Below are 12,137 nucleotides of genomic sequence, written 5' to 3' on the forward strand. Positions count from 1 at the left end.
CTGACCAAGTGACATAGTCAATTGGTTTGATGCTGAGAAAAACTCCAGCTTATTTAGTTTCCTAAATAATGCTCCTAGTCCCACTCCCGGAGCTTTATACAACATTTCCTTCTGAAGACTGATTTGTGAGTGTCCTTTGGGAGAAGGTGGCAATTATCTTCAGCTTCTGGCATTATTATCCCTCTGTTGACCACTTTTCCACCTGGTAGGACAATTGTCAGACCTACTTAGCATATGGTAACTTAAAATTTTACAGCATATCAGATCACAAATCAACACATCTCCTGTGCTTTAAAAATATGCCCTTGGTCCTGGAAAGGGGTGTGTGTGTGTGTGTGTGTATATATATATATATATATATACAGTCAGCTATGTGTGTGTAACAGGCTGGCAGTAATGGACAGTTCATTATAGCTGCTCACATGCTAAATGTTTAAAGATGTGCTTAAGTGCTTCCTCAATTTAGGTAAAAATGCTTTGAAGAACAGAGCCGGTAATTAGCCTCAGCGAACTCAAAGGAACCACTCACGTTCATTGTTTAATATGTATATATACATTTTATAGCCCTGAGGTCAATGCATGTATTGACTTGATTCCCTTATGCAGCATAACAGTGCAATGCGGTAAGGCTGGTGAACAAAGATTCCTTGTAGCATGATCTTAAATAAATACCACACTGAAAGCTCACATTCAATATGTTTTATTTATTTGTGAATATTAGCTTCTCCCTCCTCCTTTCTCCTCACAAATCACCAGTTATATCTGCTTCTTGGATGTCAGACTAAAAGAAACAATGACGTATCTTATTGACAAATTAATATTTGGATTGAATGCTACATTATATAAAAAGTTAAAAGCACACTAACACACACTGCAGAAAATGTATAAAGTGCAAAGCTTTTAAGCTCTTTTTTTAAAAAAAAAGGTATTGATTGTATAAGATAACATGAAATTTGCTAGACATCTGAAATGTATTGGCAGCCAGGGAACCATTCCATGATTCTCTGGTGAAATCATCATACGCAGTGGGGCCATAGCAGATGCTGATAAGTTACACCATTATCAGCATTTTTTCAACACAGTCAGTGGAATTAATGGGCAAAGAATTAGGCCCCACACTTTGATGTGTACAGAATTTAGTATTTTTACAGTACTATTTAATATGAACAAACCAAAAATCTTTATTGCCGTCGTAAGAATTTCTTGCATGCTGCTACAAGTTCTTAGCATGTGATTTCTTAAACTCATACTGAGAGGAATCTGTTGCAGGAAGATGGTAGCAATTTTAAGACAACAGCCTTATGATTAGAAATGTTAAGGTGTGTGATCAGCAGAGGACTGCATATTCTCAAGGGCAACTGAGACAAAATGTACCATGGGGAAATGGGATAAAGAAACATTAGTGGATAAATAATTGAATTAGCTTAGACGACATTTAAATTACACTGTTTCCCAGTGGATACCACTTTTCTTCATTTAACTGGACACTGCTCAGTTGAATGTTAACAGCTCCTACAAATGTTCCTTTGCTTTTCACAACAAGCTTCAGTATACGGCCTTTGAGCTCTGTGACTTTGTCATACACAACCTGAAATAATATACAGTGAAACAGAAAAAAACATATGAATTTGTGAATCTGTTTGATAGACAAAACACTTACTTCTATACAGCATTCAGGATGATGCTTACAACTTTGTAATAATTGCTTTAAACTGCCCTCCAGAATTATAAACTTCTAGCCACAAGCCAAATTCACTTCACTTAAGGTAAAATATATTTCTGAGGTAAACTCACTATGTAGCTTATATAAGAGAGATTCTACCAGTTTAGGCTTATGAAATCTGATTACCAAGCATTTGTAAATAAATCTGAAACTTGTGTTGCATAATGCTTGAGAAAAAAAACAGGTACATATAATTTTCCCCATGAAAATTGAAAATCTAACTTAAGCAGAGGTTTGAACTCAGTGTGAGGAAATATCAGATCCTTCATGAACTTCACCAGGGAATGATAATATGGTTGAATTTCTGTAGGAGAGGTTCAGATGGAGGGTATTCATCATAGGCAGTGGCATGAAAACATAAGGTAGGTTATTATAATTTTTAAATATCTTTCCATAGCAGATACTTTGATAAATGGTATTGCAAAAATCAGAAAAAAAACCCAGGAAAACAGTTTTGATGTTGATTTTTTTAACCTATGTATATTCTATTTGTTACATGTTCCTTAGTAGTGCCTTAAAGCAACTTTATGTTACATTGATATGTCTTATAAAGTTGTCTCACATCAATGCACAGTATCTCAGAATTTTTTCTCAGTACTGTACCTGTGATTAAATCTTGTGCTACATACCAGAATTAAAAAAGATCAAGCCAAAGAAAAACAAAATTTTCTTCTAATCAAGACTTCTGTAAAGTTTCATAGCTGTTCTAGATCCAACAAACCCACACCTTAAAAGAGACAATTTTCAAAGGAAAATAATTATCTGTATAAATTTTACTATTTCAATACAAATAATTTTATGCATGATTCTGGATGCTAACTGTATTTAAATGTACCTATTATAAAACACTTACATTTTTTAATGGAATCATGAAATATTAAACATGACAGAAAGCTCAGCCCACTTGGTAGAAGTTGTAAATGTGGAACATCTCTGAGATTGGACCCAATTTAGCAAGTGGAACTTAGTAAATTTGGATCTTTCTGTTACTCAAGAAGTGCTGTTAATAGTTCTCAAATTAAATGAGGCAGCTTGCTTAGTATGTCTTTAGAAAATTATTAAAACCTATAGCTTTTAAAATATCCTTGAAATTACCTTAATACTATGAGAACACAGAGAGGTTAATTATGAAATGTTAATGGTGTATTTTCTGAGTTTTAAAAAAAAAATATGGCATGATAGGCTAACAAGAATGAGCTGCATTCAGAACAGATTCTTATGTTTCAGTCTCTGCATTAATCAAAAACTGCCGAGTGAACTGCATGTGGGTTGATAAAATGTGAAAGAATGCTCTCAGCTAGTTTCAGGCCTGAAAGGTAAGCTTTGTTAAGAGGAGTACATTTAATCTAAAATTTGTATGGCTGGAAATGTTTTTGCTATTTTAGTTGCACTGGAAAATGCTTTAAATTTTAATCTCTCTGTGCAGTCTAAAAAGCAAACGCAGTGACATACTGTCACTTCAGGAGAATCGGAAAGTGAAACTGCCTAAAAGGCGTTTGCTGTACAACCTGCTTGGATTTACTGTGCAATCTGAATGCAGTCTATACATATGGCACTGCTGAGGAAAAGAGAAGTCAGGCTGAGCCCCCTCTAGCTTGGATCTCTGCAGGTTGGACTGCTGAGTCCTCCCTGTACCTCCAGTTATAAGAAGCAGAAACGGCCATGGGAGTCGTCCTTCAGGCAGGGATAGAGTTTATAAAGGCTCAGTCCCAGCAATGTTCCTCACACTGAGTGGCAACAGAAAGGTGCTTCTGAACTTCACGGGTGGACCCAGGAGGCAAAAAATTGTTGGTTCTCCCAGACAACCCTAGCTGGCCTCAGCTGCCCAGTCTGTGGGACCACAGAGTGATTTTGTCTGCACTGCAAGCTGCAGGGATGTTGCAGCGAGGGCCAAACAGAGAGGACAGCAGGCTACCCTGGCGGCAAGCACCAACAGACAGGACACCGAGCTCTCTGGTGTAGGGGGGTAATCGGTGCTGTGGGGATGAACAGCCTCTGTCACAGGTTGGGGGGAGGGAAGAAAAACTGTCCTACTCACTCTTTTTAAGTGACTTTACCAGAAGGATCTTACCAGGGAGAAACATTTCCTTTTCCATTTAGAAACCTTTGGAAGTCATAGTTTGGAACAGCTGTCATGAAAGTCACTCCTGGTGCTTTTCGGTTTTGATGTTTGCTGTGCCTATTTCACCAAATTGTATGTGAATTAAAAATTCCCCAATGGCTTCTCCCCACCAAAATCAAAGTGAAATGATGAAGAAAACCCCAAAAGCAAGGACAGGGACAGTAAGCGATAATATAATTTAAAATAAATCTATGATTTGATTACTGAAGTGATGCTAACATCACTGTAGAAAGGTGCCTTGTTTCTTTGCCAATACATTAAAGATATCATCTTCAGCTGTGCTTTAAATCACCAAAAAGTGTACGTAAGTTTTAAGAGCTAAGAAATCTTCAGTACGATGGATCACAACAGGCGTGAACTGGGGTAATGAACAACTTTCAATCTTTGGACAAAAAGAGGCTTTGAGCAATGAAAGACCTTACAGTGCAGGGTGGGTGGTTTTCAAATGATCCCAGTAAACTGTTTCTAAAATGGTATTGCAAATTCAGCTGGAGCAAGGTATATAACATCAGGATGTAGGGACAGAAGAAAAGTCTGAAGATAGCTGAATTAGTATGTGGATAAAACAAATGCCACTTGCCGGAATTTCATAATCAGAACAGTTAAATCCTGAAATGATTGTGTAGTGAGAATATTTGCCTCCCATTTATACAGCTAGATCAAATGGAGGTGAGTTATACATGGCCATGCAGCAAATCAGTGGGGCAGTTAGGGATGGAATTCAAGTATTCCTGGCTCCAGAAAGAGAAGCGCTGTTGACCTACAGGAGTCTAATGACATTTTAATTGCAAATGCGGGACAGTTGCTTCTCCTTAGGTAGCCATGGCACAGTTCCTAGATTTGCTTTTAATTGTCCAAATTAGCTTTGACGCAAAGTGCTGGAGGGAGCGGCTGGGGCTCCTGGTACAGATCCCCTCCTCCCCCTCCATCAGGCTTGCTGGGACTATTCTGGTTGTTGCAGGCCAGCATCCCCTCTGCTCCGAGGGTAACTGCAGTAACACTAACAGACTGATAGGGCCCAGGTGTATTTGCTCACATTTGGCTGCACCCCAAGAGCAGGATGGAGAGAGTTCCCTCTCGTTCTGGCTTCATTATGGCAATGCACTCTCTGCTTTGGCTGGGAGGTTTGCTCATTTCACAGGTGCATGTACATGCAGGCACTCAAGAGACAAACTGAGGGCAACTGAGACCTTGAAGCATGTGTCAGGGCAAATGCTACACATATGAGCAAGACCCCACGGCAGTTGGTTCTGGTCATTGCAACTTTTCTTGGCAAGAGTTTAAACTTAAATAATTAGGATTTATTTTCAATTTTTTTACTTTCTTTGTTTTCACTAAACTACTCTGGAACCTCCTAAGTAAGTCTTATTTATTCCTAACAGTGGTCTATAAGCAGGTATGTTATTCTTTTTACACTGCATTTCATTTTTACGCGTTCTTTCTCCTCCTCTTCTCAACCATCATTTTTTTAATGCACTGTTATACCAGCATAAATGCAACAAACTCCAAAAAACAAATAAAGGAACAAGAGAAAAAAGGAGCACTTGTTAAAAGCAACTCTAAAACATTTGGCATAGTTCATTCTATTGTCAGCCCTCCTGGACTTTCACGTCTTTACTCTCACACACGAGTAAAAATCAAAAATAAAATGCACTTTTGCAAGGCTGATAATTTGCTGTAGGCAGTCATAAGCAATAAAAGTACAAAACTCAAAACAAAAATACCCAAGAGAAGAACATTTCAGAATTTTCTCATTCTCGAACACAGAGAGAAATTAATATACAGCTTCCTTCCAGCCATTTGGCTTTAATAAAAACCTATGAACTCATAAAAAAGGCTAGTACATTTCTGTACACAGCGTTTTGGACAGTAACTAACTTAAAAGACAGCTGACTTATATTTTTAGTAGTTTTTCTTCCCTGGGGCAGCTTCTGCCTCAGTCTACCAGCCTTGGACAGAAAATGCATACAGAATGATATCACATATGGAAGAACAGAGCTGCTAACAGCACAAGCATCGGGTTTGAAATGTCCAAGTTCAATGGAACCATATGTCCCCACTGTGATTAGCAGTTCCTGGTGAAAAAGATTGAGCATCTGTGAAGAAGGCTGCAAGTTTTGAGTAAAGGATATTAAAGTTTTCATGGAATTTCTCTTTACAGCAGTGGAATGCTTGTTAACCACAATTAAATCTCCTCCCAGTGACTACTGTCCTATTGCAGGCAGGATTTTGGATTTTCTTGCATTCAACTTGGTCTAATAATGATTAGAAAGATAATTGTCTTCCAGTGTTACTGGCTGGTTCTTGTCTGTATTCCGTTTTGGTTACTTTATAATGAATGTTATTATATAATCATATTATATTCCTTTGCTTCCTTCAAATGTAAAGGAATTTCTTTAGACAGGTCAGTTAGACTCATTCCACTGTCTCTTTGATGGCAAAAAAAAGGAAAGAACATAACAAAAAAGTAAAGCCTAGTTCCCTGTTATTCCACTGCAGTACCATAGGGATGGAAATCTGTCTCAGCTGTTAGCAGCAACGCTACTCAAGGACCCTACTTACAGAAGCGCTGGAAGTCATCAGTGTAAGTAGGCAACTTTTGTAATCAAATAGATGTAGGAAAAGAAAAAAGAAAAATATTAAAACCCCAAGACTTGGAAAATAGGAGATAAGGACTCTTAGTCTCAGCTGACTAACTTAAGCTTCATCATATCTTACCTATGAAACAGGGTGGAGTGGTGATATTTTCCATGCCTTCTGCTTTAAAGCCTGCTCAAAGAGCATTTGTAAATTGCTTTGAGATCTTTGGGAGATTAGTTATATGTAAGAATTATAATTTCTAATCCCACCTACTGCTTGAATCTCATCTGCCCCTACAAAAAAATACAGTCTATGCCACTTCCCATACTGTTGTAAATGCTTCTCCATGCAAATGTTTCTTTTCACCCCAGAGAAGTGAGCACTTCAGTGGTGTGTAAAGTAATTATATATGGCTGTGAATTGCTAGCATTTTGACATAAAAAGAACTTGGCTATTTATTATTGTGTTATCATTTAGAACAGCGACAACCAATTTGGTTGTCTATTTGCAATGTGAATTTGAATAACGGCATCCATTCAATTAGTACTTTTTATGTTATTGTACAAATCTGCATTCAAAACAGCCTAGGTTTTGGTGCAATGATGCTTGGTCTCATTTGGCTAATGTGTAACAGTGGTTATGGTATAAGACAGAGCAGTGTGAATAATCCAACTGCTTTCCTGAAGAGAAAGACAAAGAGACTGTTTCACTTCTGAGAAAGATGCAAAGCAGAAGATTGTCTCCATTTGTGGTTCAGCTTATGATATGTTCCTTCTTTTTGATTGTACTCATTGCAACAGCTCTAAATGATGTATTGTTATTTTATTTCAAGAGTGGGTAAAGGAAATCAAACAAGTAAGAAATGGTGGAAGAAAGTGAATAATACTCACAATTTCATTGTAAGTAGGGTCAGAGGTTTTTGGAGCTGTTCTTGTTTTTCTTCGACTGACCTCATAAGGATCCGGCAGAAGATAAAATTCAGCATGTGCACTTGGGGCAGAGCCATCTGGGAGGCGCTGAAAAACAAAACGGTCATAAAAATGAATGCCCATGTTCTAGCAAGGAAAACAAATAAAAAGTACCAAATGAAATCTGGACTTTAAGCAGACACAGAAACATGTTACATTCTCAGTATTATCTTGGCTAAATTGGAGTGCTAGTGCAGTAAACAACAGGAATTCTCAGAATTCAGCTTAATATTGAATCAGGAAGATAGAAATGAAATAATACAAGAACAAGGTAAAATTGCCTATCTTTAATATTTTACGTTCTGATGGAAAAAACCCTTAAGCCTCAATCTACTTTAACTCAGCTTAATCTGATACAAAGTGTAGCCCTTCCATTTTCCAGAGCAATGCATAGAAACTGGATTCTAGCTAGTAAGCTCCTATTGATTTTAACCCCTAAATAGCAGTGCTGATGCTCGGGAGAACTGATTGTTTCTAAGGGTGTTTCATAAAGCATATTACTATAGAAGACCCAGGAGCATTTCCTGTTGCAATATGGGTAGAATAGGATTCTTATAATAACAGTCTTTCCGATCTCACCCATCACACAGCTGCAATTTTCCAGTTCAGGTTATTGAACAATATTCCAGATATTCCATCTTATGGTAGCTACTCGAGATCAGAGCAATCTATTAACAAGGCTCAGGCATAAGTTAATGCTGCTGGGTGGAGATTTTTTTGATAACTTCTGAACAGTTGTAAGGTTATTCCTAAAGAAACATTACAGTTACTCAGAAAACACATTAGTAGCATAAGAGGCTTTAAAAGAACACACAAGAAACATAATCATGAAGACCTATGGAACAGGTACCTTGCCAGCATATGTCACTTAGTGCTTACCTTATAATTAAGCAGAAACCTTTGTGTTGGTAACACAGCATACAATCAGAAAGCACAAAATGGAGCATATCAAAATATCAGTAATTTTAATCATGTTATCAGCATTTTAGGCAGCAAGTTTACCTGACAGCTCACAGGCAATCCAGTGGCACAATGCAAATGAAAACGTAGGCAAAAAGATCTTAAAATGTTTGGAACTGATGAACCCAAAGCATTACACAGACAGTTGCATTTATATTTCCCATTGTAATTTTACCTGTCTCAGAATAAAGTCATCTCTCAGATTTTGATTATTCACAGTATGTGTCTAGAAATATGGGGCTTTCTACGGGCATTATCAACAACATATCCTTGTGATAGGAGAAACCGCTGGTGTCCTAGCAATAAATAACTTCTCTATTGGGAAGAAAAACAGTGCTTGTGCGTGTGAGCAACCACTTCTTGCACAACAAATCTGTGGTTTTTGTTACCTGAAATGACTCTTCAAGGCAAATGATGTGGTCAACTGCAAAGCTTATTATTGCTATTGTTAACACTATACAGCATCAAGATGCACTACTGAAATCACTATATATTGTCAGCACTATATGAACGATTAATGTTACTATTGCTAAGCTCCCCAAAGTACATCTTATTTAAAATATACATGGGATTTAGGTAGATGGGATTCAACAGCCAAAAGAAGAATGTCTTTAAATGGCAGTGAAACTAACAAGTCTTTTCCTAGGACAAAGTACCATATTGTTAATGCAGGATTTATAATTTACACTGTCCATTTGAAAGGCCATCTCTATTGATCTAGGACTACACTAAAACGTCAATCAAGGATTACAAATAACAGTAAATTGAACAGTCTCTTAAAAATAAGGACGGAGAAAGAAATATAGCCTTAAATACCAGTCCAAGCAATGAGGATCCTAACTATAATCAAGCTCTTCCCTTCTCAATTAATAGATAAGCATCCCTGTAACTTGAAGGTCAACAGATTTTAGTTGTTTCAGACAAAAAAGGGAACATGGTTTAAAAAAAAAAAAAAGGCGGGGGTGTGTGTCATTGTTGAAGAAGACATTATCAGCAAAACTGCTGAGACCCAGCACAATGATCTTCACTATCTCAAGCATGGAAATACAGTACAGGGAGAGTCCTGTAAAATGTCAGGCTTTATAAATCATCCCAGCAATGTATTGCCTAGCCAGGGACCATGTCAGAGCTAATTTTGAAAGCTGAGGTCAGCAGCAGCTGCAAAGGGCACTGGGCTGAGGAGCCCAGACAGTAGGTAACGGGCTACAAAAGTAACAGAGAGGATGGCTGCATGCATTCGGTTCTGCTCCTCTTTGAGCTGCCCAGATAGGCCAGGGTGTAGTCACAAGTGCTGTGCCCTGCTGCACACCTCAGGACAGCAAAGGCACAGATCCCAGCAGTGTCCTTTGCTTCTGAAACAGGCTCAGTCTGACATTCACCTGCCAGGGAAAGAATCCAAGCTGATTGCTGTGTGATTGTTTAACAGGACCTGGGTATCCAGAAGCACATGTGAAGAATCCAAAAAAAGTCAGCTAAAATTGTCACTATGCCTTTGAGTTGCTCCTTGCACCCTGCAATGCTGGCACATTATCTAGCCTTCAGCCAACTAACCTTCCTCCATCAGCCGACTCCTCCCAAAATCTAAGGAAGGCACTTTGCAGTAGTGCTGTGACCATGTGAAAGATGGACAGAAAACTACTTCCTCACTGTCCCTTTGAATGTAGCTAAATACGTGTTGAAAGATGTGAGTGGGAGGAGAGGGTCGAGAGAGAAAATAAAAAAAGAGAATATTTTAGCCATTCAGAGAAGAAAACTCAAGGCAGAGCAGTTGCTCTGGGATCTTTCAGAACTAAAACAAAGCCACTTTTCCTGAATACTAGCAATCAGTGGCCAGACTGTTACAGGTAATTTAAACAGCAGCCACCTGAATTCCAACTAGAGATCTCGGTTCTGGCTGTTGGGTGCTGGTGTTTTTCCTCGCTCTGCTTTACAGATACCATTTCCCACTTCATCTTCCCTTGCTGAGAAAAGGCAAGCAGGCCACTCCAAATTCCACAGTTCTCCCAATTCTCCATCTTCAGTGGCACCGTTATGCCATCAAGCAATCAAAAAGCTTCAGCTGAGCACTCTTCAAGCCAGATCACATCTTCCACCGCTCAACTGCCCTCCCCTGCCTCCTGTTATGACACAATACATCTAACAAGGGTGTCTGACTGTTAGAAAGGTTCTGTTCCACTACACACTAATCATTCAAAACTACAGATTAAGAGCAGGTATAAATCAGTCATGGCTTTGCAAGGGCAGAGTATGGGTAGCTCATATGATGAGTTTGTGCTGGCTTCTCTCTTGATTGGCACAATAGTTGAGTCTTTTCATGTGAAGAGCCTGCTCACCAAAGGATTTCTTGAGACAAGACTTGCAATCGTTGTGGAAGGAGCTGTACTTTCTTAGACGCTCCCTAGCAAGGACAAAGAGGGATCTTGGCAGTTTGACAATCGTAGTGTGAAAACAAGAGCAGTATTAACGCAGCAGAACTATCTTTCTAAATCTAAAGTAGGTGAAATTTGAAGTAAACTGTTTTATTAAGACAACTGACATGGCAGGCAAAAATACCAAGCAAACTAGTCCTTTCTCAGGCTTTCACGTATGAGTTGAGCATTTGTTTGAATAAAGGAGAATGGAGAAAACATCAGATTTTTTTTTTTTCTTTCTAAAGATTATGTCTTCTGTCATATTATACTGTCACATTTAGTGAGCAACCACTCAGGATTATCTTTTCACTTCTAACTTAGACTGCATTGGCACATTTATAAACTTAGGTAAACATGAAGAATATCTGACCTAAATGCCAGTCTCATTTGCACCAAAGAATATCTGTTCTGGGTCCATTATAAACACAGAGTAAGATTTCATGCAGGCTTATGAGTAGTTCTGAAATCCAGCAAAAACCCCTTTGTTATTATTAATGGCTCACAAGTCACTGATTTCTGTCCATAGTCCAGGCCAGAAGGAAAATCAAAGGATACCTTGGGAATGCCATTTTGCACTTCAACTACTTTGCAAAACTTTTAGAGCTTGAATGTACTTGTGATCAAGCAAACAGAAAACCCCAAAGTTTTAGATTGAATTCTATTTATGTTTAATTCTGTAGTCATTTCATTAAGCCAAAAATAAAGTTTACTTTCTTTAAAAGAAGTTACTCCCAATTTAAATTACTGTCTTAAATATTCAATTGTGTATGCTTGTGAATAAATTCAAGATACAAAAATCTGTAAGGCTGAAAAGGTATAAAACCAAGTTTCCAACAGAAATGCTATAGCTCTCCTTGCTGTGCCTATGGACAAAAAACCCCCAGTGATTTTGATCTGCCAATAAAAAAAATTGAGTTAAATTTAGAAGCTGACTCCCTATGTTTTCTTCAAATACAAACAAGCCACGACTGAACAATTTTCTCAGAGAATGACCTGCCTACTTGACCTTGATAATGACTGATGTTTTTAAGGAAGTCAGTTACAACTGCCTGTATATACGTTTAAAAAACCCGTTTATTTTTGAAATGTTATTTTCTTCTAAAGTCAGGCAGAAGGTGATGAAGATATTTAAGAATGAAGGGGAGTGAGGCAGAGGAAATGATACTCTGGGTTTACTTCTCTCCACATCTGTAATTCAATACTGAAAAACTAATACAGACATGTATCTGTTATGGCTGTATTCCATTTTTCACTCCAATTTTATTTTCCAAAACCAAAAAAGTATTGATATTTACTTACAGAAACCCATGTAGATAGGTTGTGTCCTGTGTAATTCAATTTTAAATATACTAGCTGTAGCTGGGAAATAATGG

At 38.0% G+C, this 12,137-nt stretch overlaps 1 protein-coding gene across 1 annotated transcript in view; it reads right to left on the reverse strand.

Annotated features, from left to right (window-relative positions):
- Nucleotides 1-684: 684 nt before the first annotated feature.
- PIK3C2G (phosphatidylinositol-4-phosphate 3-kinase catalytic subunit type 2 gamma) overlaps nt 685-12,137 on the reverse strand; it is a 211,250-nt gene continuing 199,797 nt past the window's right edge. Inside the window, exons 32-33 of the mRNA XM_052790705.1 lie at nt 7,316-7,441; nt 685-1,588 (exon numbers count right to left, since the gene is read on the reverse strand). Coding sequence (XP_052646665.1) covers nt 1,436-1,588; nt 7,316-7,441 — 279 coding nt within the window. The 3' untranslated portion in view covers nt 685-1,435. The remainder of the gene's footprint in view (nt 1,589-7,315; nt 7,442-12,137) is intronic.

The sequence above is a fragment of the Harpia harpyja genome, chromosome 6 (assembly GCF_026419915.1).
Source record: "Harpia harpyja isolate bHarHar1 chromosome 6, bHarHar1 primary haplotype, whole genome shotgun sequence".
Classification (NCBI taxonomy): Eukaryota; Metazoa; Chordata; class Aves; order Accipitriformes; family Accipitridae; genus Harpia; species Harpia harpyja.